This window comes from Haliotis asinina, chromosome 2 (assembly GCF_037392515.1).
Source record: "Haliotis asinina isolate JCU_RB_2024 chromosome 2, JCU_Hal_asi_v2, whole genome shotgun sequence".
Taxonomy (NCBI): Eukaryota; Metazoa; Mollusca; class Gastropoda; order Lepetellida; family Haliotidae; genus Haliotis; species Haliotis asinina.
The window spans coordinates 7,124,496-7,140,990 of record NC_090281.1 but is presented as its reverse complement, the minus strand read 5'-3'; the positions used below and the strand labels follow the sequence as shown (position 1 = coordinate 7,140,990).

Below are 16,495 nucleotides of genomic sequence, written 5' to 3'. Positions count from 1 at the left end.
GAAAACTGACAATACCAAAGGTCTTAATGGGGTCTTAATGACCATGGGATGTGAACCCATGCATAGACTCGGATCCTGTGTGACCTGTTATTGATGTAATCCTCTATGATGTTGTTTACTCTAACCTTATCCATCGAATCTGTTCTCTGTTTTTAACCCGTGACTTCGAAGTATTTTTCCATCTCACGAAATGTTGATGTATTTGTCAACAGACCTCAACAAGCGTTCTGTATGCTTAGCAGCCCTGTTCACATTTCTTGTAATGTCAACATGGGTCGTATCGTGTTACTGATTCCCCCATGGGGGTCAGGAACATACAACCATGACCGAGATCTGGAGACGGGCGGGGATGACGCCATGAATTCTCATCTGTGTGTGAAAAAAAAATGTCTGTTCGTGGAGAAACAAGGCTAACTCTTATGCAAACAAATATTTACATATACATGTGCACAAACAGTAACTGTATGTCGCATGTCCATAAATAGTAACCGTATTGAAAATATGCAACACGGTCTAAGTCGAGATCTCAGTTTAACCCCACAATGCCGAGCAAGGTTAAAAAACATAACATTGTAAAGGCTTTGGGTTTGACCCAACCACAGATTAAACATACACGCTGTGCGCTGTAACCGTTCCACCAAAACATACATAAAATGAGACTCTGTCTCTGTCCAAATGGTATCTAAATATGTATTATGTTTGATTTACGTTATTGTGTTGACGAATCTAACCGTGAAACCCCAAAGTGGTCACGAATGGATCAGATGGTAAGACGCTCAAGGAGTTCAGTTCCATTACTGCACACGGGTCTCATGCTCATAGGTTCCAGAACGAACTGTCCCGTGGTCTGTCGAAACATACCAGAGGTTTAACCAACGTGATATTAAACCTCACACATCTGTGTCGCCTTGTACGTATTACTCACACACCAAGCCTCTCTTGCCCTCTTCCCAATGCAACCTTATTCTTACAGTAAACATACCCCCACACACACACCCTTTGGACTCCCCCACCACCTCTTTCACCTATAGCTACCACTGCACCCTACGTCACCTGTCTACCTGTCTTCAAATCTGCCTGTACACGTGAAGATACCTTTGTCACGACAGTCTCAGCGAGCAAGACAACAGACATGGCGGGCTTTGTGGCGGCAGCATTTCTGTTCGTCTGTGTGACGACATCTGCCCTAGCACAAAGCAGCGACACAGCAGAAAAGTAAGTTACAACAATCGACTTTGAAACCTTGTTAATAGGGACATAGCTAAAATGGAAACCCTTATTAAGACTCTTGTTGGAATATCAGAAAAAATAACGTCACTTCAAGAAGAAATTGTTGCTTTAGACTATTAGAAAAGCATGACTGTGTGGAAAGATCGTGTGTTTACAAACACATGCTACTTAGACTTACACTACTGACAATATACCACAGTGACGAGATTCTGTCGTATCTAATGCAGCAGTGGAGTCATTAAACTATATTCAATGTTTCACACAAACTGAATCTCCCTTGAAGTCACACTTCGCTTGCGTCGTGAAGTTATCTATTGCAAGACTCGTCTGCTCATATCCTCGATACTTTATACATGGTGTTGTTTTAAGATCTCTTCGCATACAGAAGATAGCCACTCTTCCTCATCCCGAAAATCGCTTTTTGCATGATAGGAGTGTACTGCGTAAACGTTACGACGTAGATGAACTCTTTTCAACAACACATTGGTTTGCTGCGTGCTTTGTTCGTGACGAGAGATATATAGGCTATCAAGCGAGTGTGTTTTGGGGTGGTTAATACCCTGCACCGGGAATAAACGTTGTATTTAGCGAGCCTTGGAGAGTGGGTTTTTGGATGGTTAATACCCTGCATTGGGAATAAACATTGTATTTAGCGAGTCTTGGCGAGCTAAATACATAGTGTCTATTCCCAATGCAGGATATTATCCATCCCAAAACACACGAGTGTTATAACCTATTTATCAGACAATGTCATTCTTACTTTCAAATTTAAAAAATATGTGATTCCATTTGCCACAGATCATGAAACTAAACTTCCTGAGATGTGCCCGCATATCTATGACGTCACAAATATGTGCGTAGTAATACGTGACGTGACAATCTAGGTGACGCAGTTTTCTACTGATCACTCATTTGACTGCGTTACGTCATGTAGTTCCCAGTCAGCTTTTATGTTAAAAAGCGCATTGTTGTCAACAAATATTAACTTAGTTTGAAAAAATGACAAAAACACGTGTGGAATTTGGGAAAATTTCAGTTAAACTTTTGAACAATAATTATAATGTTCGCGACATGAATTTACTGAGACTTACCAACACCTTGTCAATGCCCTTCCTTGGCACAAACAGCATATCTTAAAAGACATGATGGCATGGCTCGCTGCTTTTATTATCGTCTCCGCCATGCCTGTGGCTTTGACCTCGAGGTCCATCCATGGTACGACCCTGAACATGTCCAGGGTGTCCTGGAAAAAGATGCTTTTAAGCTTTTCTGGAATGGGCCAATATATAGCCTGAGACGAATTCCAGCCAACGAACCTGATCTTGTCCTTTTTGATAAAGCCAGTGAAATTATTTCTATCACAGAATTTTCTGTCCCTTTTGACAGCATTGTGATTGGCAAGATTCAGGAAAAGCATGATAAATATGCGGACTTCGCCTTTGAAATGTCTCGCTTGCATCCCAAGTAATACTGTCGTCAGGCTCCCCATTGTTCTCGGTGCCCTTGGTTTGGTACCTCCTGATCTCTTGAGAGTGCCCGGGATCTCCAACGGGAGCACAGCCCTTCTGACAATCTGGGTAATGCAGAACGCTGCAGTGTTGAGGAGCCTCCATATTCTCCGGAAAATTCTTGGTGGGTTCGACTAGGCAGTGTTTCCTGGGAGAAGTCCCATTCGCTGTCTGGGCTGCGTGTAGAGGGGCCGAGGCCCTGAGCTGATGATGAGCTTTACCAGCCTGACTGTGCCATTATCACCCAAACCCTCTCAGCTGCATTTCAATTCTATTCTGTAAAACATAATAATGTTTGTGAGGCATTTTGCAAGCGCGCTTGTCATTAATATGTCAACTGACAAAGTGTCAAACCGTTCATTTGAGATTTTCCTGGCTGCTGTCCGAGTCAAGGATTGCAAGACGCCTGCGTTTCGGTGCTGGTGGAGTCCCATCTATCATTACGAGGCAACAATTGCCTCTCACCAAGGCACTTACAGTACTGTAACCACAGCCGTCAATCTGGACACGATCGCCGATAGATGGGCGTAACGCCATATTTGATTACAGTGTGAAAGTAGTCCCTAAAATTTGTATATGACCTCTCTAATTTGCATCGGTATCCGTATATGACCCCAACGGATACCGAAAATATCCGTTTGCTTTATCCTGCCGAGAACACTACCAATTGTGTGATAATTATACCTAAAACGTTCATGAATTGCCATTAAAACAATGATGTACATAAAGCAGTGCTCTGAAAAATGTCTTCTGCATGCATTGCAACATTTGTCTCATATCCTCATGCCTTTATGTACTCTACCAATGGTTCCTTAAAGTGATCATCTGTCACTAAGATGGTGGAAAATGACTCGGGGAAGGAGACTGTGTTTTGTCTGTGCGTATACAGAAGACCCTGTTTAGTATTATAATGAGAGCCCTTTTATCCTGGGCGAATACTTGCTACGTCTTTGGTTCCTGTCCAGCACAGCTTTGGGTTTTTTGCGTGTGTGTTTTGTTTGTTTTTGTGAAGCAACTTATTTAGAGCAGGCCATGATTTTCGGCAAATTAGTTTTCGATGGTATTGTATTACAAATAACGCTTCTCAAATGCCCATTCTGAAATTAGACTTGAGCTCCGTTATGCTCGATAACAGACGTAAAAATGATAATTTGAATGTTGAGACTGTTAAGGAAGTATATTCCACGGATTCCACGGAGCCTCAATATCACATAAAAGAATCAGGTAGGAGTGGTCGTGTCAAAACCAAAAAGCAGGACGGGCGTGGCAGACGCTGGTTGGGCTCAAGCTGGTGTTAAAGTGATATCAGCTCTAAAAAAATACAGCTTGTTCAGCTTGACATAATCAAGTGAATACTAATGCATTGTTTGGCCGTGTCACAACTGGTTGGGTCTGTTATTGTGAAGGGCTGCACCTTTGTCAGTTGATTATCGACATGTCCGAACAGCCGAGACAAGGTCGCCGTTTAACATTCTCTGCTCATCTATTTAATGTAGTTATCTCGACTTGCCGTTTGTGTCATTTCACCTCCCATGTCATACATATATAGAGTAGCTCAGGTCCAGCTGATGAAACTGTAAGATAACCAAAAGAGACATTTTCAATACACATCATGAAAAGTATCAAATATCTTTGAGATTATCCCTCCTGTGTGTGAGCAACGCGTGTTTTCATTCCAGGTGAGTCGACCTTCCGTCCACAAACCTGGCTGAGCGACCAAATTACCATCTATAGCCTGATCTATTTTTTCAGCAGCTATTAGTGTTCTTCTGTATATCCCAGTATACTTACTTTACTAGTACAGTAAAATCTACTATCAACATAAAATTCTTCTCTTTGTTTTGTATGGAATAATATTGTGGGTTTGTTTTCTGTTTATTGGCATCGCTTCAGGATCGGCCTGGCACAAACTTCACCTGCACCCATATACCGTATATCGATTTTTGTGAGGGTCACATTTCTGATTTTGTTTTGCTAAGACATTGTTGGAATACCGCGGCATCGTAAAGTAACCACTCTGACTTGATTGAATTACAGCGTACCTAGATGTTCTTACAAATTTAGGAATAAAGTTTATCGTAAACTTACTTGTAGATTTCGTTATTATTTACTTCAAGGAGTGTTGTTTCAGACCACTAGCCCACACTGTGATTGTGGGGACTCGAACGTGGATCTCTCTCTCTCTCTCTCTCTCTCTCTCTCTCTCTCTCTCTCTCTCTCTCTCTCTCTCTCTCTCTCTCTCTCTCTCTCTCTCTCTCTCTCTCTCTCTCTCTCTCTCTCTCTCTCTCTCTCTCTCTCTCTCTCTCTCTCTCTCTCTCTCGCCAAACTGGTTCCCAGGAAGAACAAGAACATCAAGTCATGTGGGTTCTTGAGAGGTAGAATTGAGTTGGTATTCAGGAATAAACTTCTTCTTTATTGTTTACACAACGTGTCTGGACTATTCCTTGCCCCTTCGTCAGGTGGATGACATGTGCCTTGATAACTGTAGCTCAGCCATTGTTGTGCTGTATCAGGTTTCACGTGGAGTTTGGGCGGTGGGGTAGCCTAGTGGTTAAGGTGTTCGCTCGTCACGCTGACGGCCCGGGTTCGATTCCCCACATGGGTACAATGTATGAAGCTCATTTTAGGTGTTCCACGCCGTGATATTGCTGGAATATTGCTGAAAGCTGTGAAAAACCACGCACTCACATGGAGTTTACATGTAATAATATAACAGAAGCGGGCGTTCTTCAGCATCTTCGATATAGGATATCTATTATCTTTTTTAACTCATTATGTCATAAGAGACAACCATTATACTCCCAAATTGAGCTAATGGGATAGTGTTTCATGAAACCCAGCACACTAACCTACTTACTCACTCACCCATTCGACCACTCACTCTGTTATTCAGTGACTGCCCCTACGTCTGCAAGATGAGGGAAAGCTATACCGAGGGCTGTGGCTGGGCGGGCTGGTTGAGATGCACCAAATACAGGTAAATAGTGAATGCTGATAGGGACGTTACCAAGAAACTATGTAGCACAAATTGTATGACATGCACATACCATGTAGCAGATACTTTATGACATGTGCATATCATATAACAGATGCCGTATGACATGCACACACCATGTAGAAGATACTGTATAACATGTACATACCATATATGGCGTTTAACATGTGCATACCATGTAGCAAGCACTGTGTGACATGTACACACAATGTCCAAAATACTGTATGTCATGTTCATAACATATAGCACACACTGTACATGTTTATACCGCGCAGCACAAATTCTATGACATTCATACCATGTAGCTGATACTGTATGACATGCACAAACCCTGTAAATGATACGGTATGACATGTACACACAATGTAGTAGATACTGTATGACATGCACACACCTTGTAAATGATACTGTATGACATGCACACACCTTGTAAATGATACTGTATGACATGCACACACACTGTAAATGATACTGTATGACATGCACACACCTTGTAAATGATACTGCATGACATGCACACACCTTGCAAATGATACTGTATGACATGCACACACCTTGTAAATGATACTGTATGACATGCACACACACTGTAAATGATACAGTGTGACGTACATAGGAGGTAAAATGTACTTTACAAAATTATCATGCACAGTAGCAAATTGATGCACATACATTACGTGTGTAACATACCCGGCCGTAGATATATCATAACACGTACATTCTATGTAGCAAATTGATGCACATACATTACGTGTGTAACATACCCGGCCGTAGATATATCATAACACGTACATTCTATGTAGCAAATTGATGCACATACATTACGTGTGTAACATACCCGGCCGTAGATAAATCATAACATATACATTCTATGTAGCATATTGTGTGGCAATCACGTTGTATACTGCATGATTTAAACTCACCCAGAGAATGGCAGAGAATGCATAACATCTATATACACACTTTGGTCTCAGTAAGAACACTACAATATTGCTTCAGACAGCCTTTCCTTCATCCTGCTGTTTCATGCTGTGTGATCTTTGAAGGAAACTAATTGCAGAATGAAGACGGACATTTGCCACAGGCCTTGCGCGTCGACGACAGCGCCACCAACAACAACTCCTCAGTGCACCAAGTTTCCATGTCTCATGTTCGAGGACAACTTTAATACACTTGACTTTAAAGTGTGGGAACACGAGCTCACGGCTGGAGGGGGTGGGGTAGGTCAAATATCTGAATACTACATGTTTGAACATTTAATTGTTACTCGGGCAATCCGTGCTGGTGACTTTAAGGCCATGTATCTCCCTTTGTAGGAATGAATTCCCAAGATGTAGTTTACAATTAGACCTTGGTGCTCCCTGCCACTTCTCATAGACAGTCGCATAGCCAATTTGTTTTTTTCATGTAAGCCCGATAGGTTGCAAATCCTTATATTTAGTTAGGGGTGAGGGCTCGCCCAACTTTCATTTCAAAATTATGTGTAAGCCCGAGTTTTATTTATGATGCTAATTTCAAAAGCCCAAATCACTTTATATGGCATTTCGCTAAAATGGAATTTTAACAATTAATGACCTTTGTAATGAAGATTGGTTTATGCGTTTTGAAGATCTGAAGCTCAAATTTGATATTCGAGGTACATATATGGATTAATATTTGGAGACAGAATTAATATATGTAAACCTCTTTGATTTTCAATTTAAATTTATGCACAGAATTATTTAACAAAAAGGAAATTTTGAAAAGACAATACAGCATGTAGCGTTAGTAATGTGGATAGTGAAACTTTATGTCATGTATATTGGGAATGTAATTGAACCCAAAGCTTCTGGGAAGAACTTTAAAACTGGATAATCCAAAATATACAGAAATTTGAAATAACACACTTTGGTTTGGTTTGGAATTTTGGGTAATAAGCCATCGTTAAATCATCTAATCTTTTCCGCTAATAGACGCATATACACTTGCATTTTCAAGAAAATAATTCCAAAAGTCAATAATTTCTTAAATAATTTAAAAGACAAAGTTGAAATATCATATCCAGAAGTACCAAAAATGTTGGTAAGTTTCAGACAAATGGGTTCCTTTATCCTCAATTTTCAGTCAGTTTTATTGGATAATATTTGTTTATGCTACCATTTGAATAATTATGATTATGCATATGTGCAGTCATTGCTTTAATTCATATGCATGTGTTCAATTACATCAACAAATAAAAAACATATAAGACACTAAACGTTTACGGTAGGGTCATGTAATTAGTATCGTATTCCAGTTTCAGATCATCGCACCAATTACAAATGAAATGAGATTACGTCAACTATACTTAAGTGTTGGGTTTGCTTAAACATGGCATAGAAAGTGAAGTGAGTGTATGAGGGTTTTTTCCATCACGTGAGGCACATTCTAGGCACATATATTCTACATGCACAATACATTCAAGCCGAGTGGATCCTTTTCGCTTCTGTATCACTGTTTTTTATATAAAATCATGACCCTGTGTGTGCCCTGTTGACGTACATGGTCCCACTTTCATTTTCAATATACAAATGATGTCACTGCATTTACCAGGCATGACTGATTTCCATATTGCATACATACCACACTGGGCACCTATTATTCAAACTTGACAACGCCTGGTAAACATATTTTTGTCTGTAATGAATAACATGTAAACATCATTCGACAGCATAAATACTGCACTTGTGACAAACAAATGCGACATGTAAACACCGAGTGAAGGGAGCAAGATTCTATGCGTTGAGGGCAGTGAGTGAATTGAGGTTGACCTCTTTGTAAAGACAATGTATACCAGTTCACATATAAAAAGAATGGTATGGTAACAGAAGCAGCAGCCTGATAGATCTGTTGGCATACCCGAGGATGTCACATTAAAGCGATCATTTATCCAGTCAGTCAGAGTCTTGCTTCCAGGATTGGGAACGTGAAGATCCGGATGTCTGTTTTCCCACTTATGCAACCTCAAGGACGTTTGTTCTAGACCTGATTGTATCATGTTTCAGTAGGAAATACATATGAAATGAATAACACTTGACAAGTACAATACAGGTTATGAGACATTTCAAAATATTCATAGCCAAAATATGTTCCAGGGAGTTGCCCGTTACGGAAGTTGAATATTTAGTTTGTTACGACGTAAATTGTAATACTTGCAGCAAATTAATGATAATAACCTTTGACGTTAATTGTAATAAAAACGTAAATTGTAATTACTTGACGTAAATAGTAATAAGCAAGTTGTATTAAAAACTGATGTAAATTGTAATAATTTTAGTTGCGGTGACGTAATATGCGTAAACTCTTTGCGTAAAATATTATATCAGTTTTAATCATTCGTAAATACGCTTTTCGTTGCATTTCATTAACATATAAGCTTGTTAGGGCGATACTTAGTCTGCATGTCGTGGTCACAACAGTACTCAGACGGTACTAGTCAAGGTCCTCCATGATTTCTGGCGTGGCGTTGATGAACATGTATCGTATATTAACCCTTCCCGATTTAAGCAGTGCCTTTGATACCATCTCCCGTGACATACTCATCCGTCGTCTCAGGTGTGCTTTCTTCATTGACGGAACAGCTCTTATTCAGTTCCAGTCGTATCTGTCTGTTCATACCGTTCGTTGATGATAATTACTTGACACGATCAGCATTAAGTATGTATTCCACGGGGGTCGGTCCTGGGAACAGTCCCGTTAACACTGTACATAACAGAGCTCTGAAGCATAATACATGAGCACGGAGTGAATCGTCATCTCTTTGGAGATGATGCTCAGGTGTACAGATGCGGCTCTCCTGGCATGCTGTTGAACCAGCTGCTGAACCAGTTGTGGAACCAGCTACTGAACCAGTTATGGAGCCAGCTGCTGAACCAGTTATGGAACCAGCTGTTGAACCAGCTGTTGAACCAGCTGCTGAACCAGCTGCTGAACCCGTTGTGGAACCAGCGGCTAAACCTGTTTTTGAACCAGCTGCTGAATCTGCTTTTTGCGCTGGCTTCTGAACGTGATGTCTTTGCTTTCCAGTTGTTGGAAGATATTTTGGGGTACTCACGACAGAAAATGGTATGTTGGGAATGTTCTTGAGGTTGACACCTATTACTATGGTTCCAAAGTAACTTTCCTGGAGAAATATCGAAGGAAGAGCAACGCATACAACTGACCAACTCATCCAGATGAAATCAACTTGGATGATATACATCATCGAGGACCTTATTACCGCTGGGAAATCAAAGCACCAAAGTGCCAATTGGGAATTTTGTCACGCTGGAGCTAGAAGTTCCAGGTTATTGACAACATAAAAAGTATTCAAGTACTCAGCTTAAGAGTAACAGTATAAACTGCATGAGGCGTGCAACCTGTTCATTTACCATACATTAACAAACAAAGGGGCAGGATTCAAAGCACGAGCCTGGACACGAACCTTGGAAAATTATAACCTTTTGATATACATTGTGTAACTAAAATATTACTATATTACAGTCAGAGAGAGCAGATATACTACAAACCAAAATATTGAACAAATATCCATCATCATTTCGCTTATGTTATCGCCCCTAAGAAGCAACGAAAAACGAAAACACGCGAATTTACGAACGATTAAAACTATTATTACAACTTAGATCTACGTAAACATTTGTTACATTTAACAGCAACTACAATTGTTACAATGTACGTCAGTGTTACGTACAATTTGTGTATTAACATTTACATCGATTTTTATTACAATTTACGTCGTAACATAGGTGCTTTCTAACTGGCTGTTGTGACTTCTTGTTAGTCGCTTCATTGGCAGGTCAAAGTTTTGCGAAAGGCTCCGACTTTATTCCCTAGTTTAACGGCACCATTCCGTGATATGTCTTAAGGCAGCTGAGCCCCGCTTCAAAGCAGCGTTAAATCTGCTGCGTTTACTGCATGTCTAAAGTGTTAATAATTATTATATTTTTCTCGTTTTTCAGAATTGGGAGTTTCAGTTCTACACCAATAACCGCTCAAACAGCTATGTCCGTGACGGAATCCTCTACATCAAACCCGTAAGTCGACGACACGTAGATTCTCAGTTATGTTTCCTGGGTGCTGGGGATATTTGAAACAGTAAACTGTTAGGCAACTGCTTCACGTATTTGTAACGACGTGACATGTTTTATCTGAATCATGGAGTCACAGAACAATGTCTCAACGATACATCTGATCTGAACATCCAGTTAAAGGATCTTCTAAATCCTGAGGCAGTATTTCTCCAAGAATATTCCTGAATGATATATAAATATGTGATGTCATTGTTGCAGACGTTGACGTCGGATCAGTTTGGGGAGGCTTTCCTCACCTCCGGGAAACTTGAACTGTGGGGTAACTGTCTGTTTGATTGTTTCTTGAAAGTTTGTAAGTTTGTAGTTGAACACCGCCCTCATCAACTTGACGCTTTGGGTCGCACAAACCCGTGCGTGAATCAATGATTATAGATATGGGGAGTGCACAAGAATTCTGCACCACGATTTCCGGCTCAGCAGACGACTGGTCTGACCATGCCTCTCGTTGCAGAGACTATGTACACAAAATCCGGTGAATCAATGTTACCCGGATAGGAACATCAGAAATAGGCTGTACACATGCTTACCTTCTAGAGTGGGTGAGTCAGATAAGATTTTACGTTACACTGGCGATATTTCAGCCATATCATGAGGTAACCGTCTACAGATTCAGACATGTTTGGCAAACGATTGGCTGTTACTAGCTTGAAACATACCATGATGTGATTAGAATAGTACTAAATCAGCCTAATACCCGTTCCAGGCGGTGGTCCTCACGACACCTGTACCGGCAACGCCTTCTACGGCTGTGAACGTACCGGCAACGATGTTTACATCATCAACCCTATTCAGTCTGCCCGACTCAGAAGCTCCAGGGGTCTGAACTTCAGATATGGCAAGGTGGAAGTTAGGGCTCAGCTCCCCAAGGGAGACTGGTTGTGGCCAGGTTGGTAACATTTCTATCATAGATTGCTGACTGTACACTGCAGGTCAAAGTAAACCTTACCTCTGTCACAACCACTAACATACAATATAGTTGGGTGTACACTTCTGTTCACAATTTCACTTAAATTCGTTCTCCTATGATTGTATGGTTAACTAGAATACCTTAAATCGACCCCACAGAAAACAATTAGATGACGTATGATGAAACATCCTCAAGAAGGTAGCCAGAGCAAGTCATGTTTTCCACTTAATGCGGCAATATCAGGAACCTGGGTTAATCGTATCATGATTACACATTGCCATTTAGGAAGTGGTCAAATGTACCATATGTCATATTTGGGATTACACTTTCTTAATAAAGTCTAGTACTAATTCTAGTATTTTTTTAGTTGAGTCCCATCCGGGATTCGAACCCACACCCTCGAAGTCAGGCACCTAATCGCCAGCACACTAAGTCAGTCGCCTAACCCGCTCAGCCACCGAGACTTCCACGAAAATAAAAGTCGGACAGTCTAGACTGGGAGCTTTGTGTACCCCTCTTGATAAGTGTTAATTGGCACGGCCCCCACGGCCGAAAGCTATGATTACACAATGCCATGCAGAAAGTGGTCAGATGTAACATATGTTATATTTGGGGCTACACTTTCTTAATAGAGTACCAATTCTAGTACTTGTTGTGGGTGTGGGTTCGAATTCCAGGTGTGAATCAACTCAAAAAAGTACTAGAATTTGTACTTTACTCTAAAAGTGTAGTCCCAAATATGACACATGATATAATCGTATCATGATCGTAACATTGTTACCCACTTAATATGGTGAGCCATCTTCTTCCTACTAACAACTATTAAATAGCTGTCATGTGTTGAATACCACTAAGTACGCTTATACTTTCTAGACAAACTGCTCGCACAGAACATGTCGGTATGGATAGTTCCATGAAATAAATATTAACTGCGAATAAAGTATGGGTATTCCTACCCTGCAAGGATGTTGAACATTTGTGTACATTTGTGTTCAAATTTCACACCGTGACCGTGTGAGGTTCATGTGTTAAGAAACACGTCCTTGAAATAATCACCTCCACCCGGGAGGCATGTATAGAGACTGAACCAGCTTTGGAAGCTGTTGTGGGAAACATTATACAAAGTTACAACTACGGGTCCATCCAAGTTACACTTGGTTTAGGCGTTTAAACAATAGCTATTTAGAAATCTTTCAATGTTGGTTACACCAGAAGAACACGAAACATGCGTTGATTGCTAACTCAAATCTGTCTATTGCATGATATCCTACTGTGAAATGGAGAAAAATCAAATAACTTTACTTTACTCCTTCTACTCCACGATGTCGATAGGCATGATCTTCCTCTGTTTCAGCTATATGGATGTTGCCCACGTACACAGAGTATGGTCGATGGCCGTCGTCCGGCGAGATTGACATAATGGAGAGCAGAGGCAAATATCACCTTTACTGAATTGAAATCTTTCTGCCACACAAAACAACGTAACTTTGGAAAGAAACAAACACATCAAATACAATACAGGAAATGCAAAACAAGAAAGAAAAAGTACAACGATGTATACTAAGTCTTGTCTAATCTAATGTGCTGTAGTCTTGGTGGTAAACTGATTGTAAGGTGAATACACAGCGACAGGTTATATTACACCGAATGCTCACATCTTCTTTAAAAGTTTGATAACTATCTATGCACGTTGAAGTTTCAGTGTGTATGAATAGAATTTTGTTATAAACGACCAGGTAGGGATAGCCACACTTATCCCTACATGCTTGTTCAAGTCGCCGACTACACACAGTCCCCTCCAGGTGTTGAAAACATATACATGTATCCATGAAACTCTTCACCTAAAGAAGGTTTAATTTATCTCCCCAGGAAACCGACACTACTACGACTCAACTGGTCGTTCTGTAGGTGTGGACTCTTACGGTAGTACACTCCACTTCGGACACGACTACCTCAACAATGGATGGGCACGTGCCCACCAGTCTTGGTAGGTTCGCCCACGTTATCATCTGAAGTGCCAAACAGGTAGTCTGGACGGTAAGATGAACAATCGTATTTTTCTCCATGAATTCAGAAGGACAAACTCGATAAGACGATTGTACATATGACGATGGGTTCAACTGTTTTCCGTCGTGGTCTTGACGACAGAGGACGCTGTTGCAATAAAATGTTGTGTGGAAAGTTTGTTAATGTGAAACATGAACAGGGATTATGCCTGTGCAGTCTAACATGTCCAGCTTATCGCAAGAGTGCCGCCAAACGGACAATATCTTTAGCTCACGTTGTCAATCCGTATTCGTTGACAGTTTGTTCACGCTGACGATCTTTGGCGATCTGTTTACCTTAACAATATTTTCACGTTGACATATTCACGCTGACAATACGTTCACTCTGACAATCTGTTCATGTTGACATTTTGTTTATGATGCCAATCTGTGCTGCCACGCTGACAATCTGTTTATGTTTATATTTTCTGTTACGTTGCAAATCTGTTTATGTTGGCAGGGTCAAAGAGACCGGAACATATGGAGACGAATTCCATACGTATGGAGTCATATGGGACGAGGATGCCATCACGTACGTCCCGTTTATACCTCCATACATGTAGATGACAGCGGCAATATACTCCGCCAATGAAATTGTGGGAACAATCGACGGTATCTGGAATGGGCAAAGTTGTATTATGCTCTGTGGAACTATATTTTGATCTATATAATGTGTTCTATGGAGTACATCCGATTGGGATGCATACTGCATCATGTCGGGTTATATACTATATTATGTTGGGTTATATACTACACCATGTAGGATTACATATATGCTACACCATGTGGATTATCCACTACATTATGTTGGGTTGTATACTACACCATGTAGGATTACATATACGCTACACCATGTTGGATTATCCACTACATTATGTTGGATTGTATGCTACACCACGTAGGATTATATACTACACCATGTAGGATTATATATACTACATCATGTTGGGTTATATACAACACCGTGTTGGGTTATATACTACACCATGTTGGGTTATATAATACACTATGTTATGTTATATAACACACTATGTTGTGTTATATACAACGCCATACTGATGAAGAGACAATACCGAAGACTATTCATGTTAATCCAAGATTGATGAAGCATTGGTCGTTTAACTTGATCAATGTAGAGCCTAACTCTAATGAGTCGAAACTGAATGCTTCGTATTCACAGCTGTGTAGACCTCAGTGCCCGGTCGGGACAGGCTCTTACTAATTTGAGCGGTGGATTAGTTCAGTGCTCAAAGCATTCGCTTGTCACGCCGTAGACGCGGGTTCGCTTTCCCACATGGACACAAAGTTTGAGGCTCATTTCTGGTGACCTCTGCCGTGTTATTGCTGGAAGCATATCGCTAAAGTCGGGGTAAAACTATACACACTCACTCACTTCTAAAATATTTAGCACTACTTAACCAGCATGTGTCAAACTGGAACTTTTGAAAATCCGAAAATATAAATCGAACGTATTTTACGGTCCCGATGAGTTCAACGTAACATTGCGGTTGGAGAGAATACACCATAAAGTGTGGACGGAACTTATGAATGACAGCATTACGTCGGATACATTCAGGTTTATTTGTGTTATCTGACAATTAATAATACCCCGTTATATTTCAGCTTTACGTTTGACGGGAGAGAGACACTGCGTGTGGACCCTGGTGAAGGCGGCTTCTGGAGTTTCGCGGAGTTCAACCAGACGGTCTTTGAAAACCCATGGAGAAACGCACCTAAGATCGCTCCTTTCGACAAGGAGGTAATACAAATGTCATTTACGTTCGCAAATAATGTTTCATAATCTTTATGAAATGGCATTCCTTTCAGATGAAACTGAAGCTTAGGGCTACAGCGATAAGTCATCAACCCGAAGACCGCGGTTCGATCCCACATTGGTATACAGAGTGATGCCCCTTTCTGGTGTCACACTTGTCAAATTGTATGAAAGGTGCCACAAACATTCTGTATGCTATATTCATGAAGAACCAAATCCAGTATGTTACCTCAATCTTAGGCAGCGACTCAGTCTTACAACACTCATCCCATTGGTTGTGTTATTTTACCCTGTGCAGCACATTGTCCGATTGTCTGTTTTAGTTCTACATCATCTTGAATGTCGCCGTCGGTGGTTTCAACTACTTCAACGGCTACAACAACACCGCCTACCCAAAGCCATGGACTGATGCAGTTGCTAAACAGTTCTGGGAGGCTAAGGATCTGTGGTACCCCACATGGAACCCCGACGTGAGGAGAGGGGAGGACGCCGCCCTTAAGATAGATTATGTTAAAGTGTGGAAGCTGAAATAAAATCAATCTGAAAAACAGACACTGTTCGAAACAAAACCATGTATTGTTATTACTTGCAAATCACTCGACCCTCTATCGACAACCACGTCAGTCATTACTGTAACAATGTCACCATGTGAAATGCATGTCACGATTTCTAATAAATATTCAACACGAGAAACCGTTATGGTTATTTTGTGTTTTGTTGTCTTATGACGTGAGTGCGTCACGTTACCAGCATCACCTTAGGTAGAGTGACCATACAGCAAATCTGATGGGTCAGGAAAATGACCATCAGTGACCAGACGTTGTCCACCGTCCGACATATCGGATTTAAAACCTGTCCAGAACGTATGCAGTTATCCCTATTCTGGTTGTCAAGAAGTCAAGCATCATGCGATGATCTTTTGAGTGAC

At 40.8% G+C, this 16,495-nt stretch overlaps 1 protein-coding gene across 1 annotated transcript; it reads left to right on the top strand.

Moving 5' to 3' along the window:
- The first annotated feature begins 892 nt into the window (after nt 1-892).
- Nucleotides 893-16,272, top strand: LOC137273186 (beta-1,3-glucan-binding protein-like). Its single transcript, XM_067805677.1, has 11 exons — nt 893-1,215; nt 5,632-5,715; nt 6,794-6,953; nt 10,710-10,784; nt 11,040-11,100; nt 11,545-11,727; nt 13,103-13,180; nt 13,618-13,735; nt 14,254-14,325; nt 15,417-15,552; nt 15,891-16,272. The coding sequence occupies exons 1-11, from the start codon at nt 1,133-1,135 to the stop codon at nt 16,098-16,100; spliced, it is 1,260 nt and encodes a 419-aa protein (XP_067661778.1). The 5' UTR covers nt 893-1,132; the 3' UTR covers nt 16,101-16,272.
- Nucleotides 16,273-16,495: the final 223 nt, after the last annotated feature.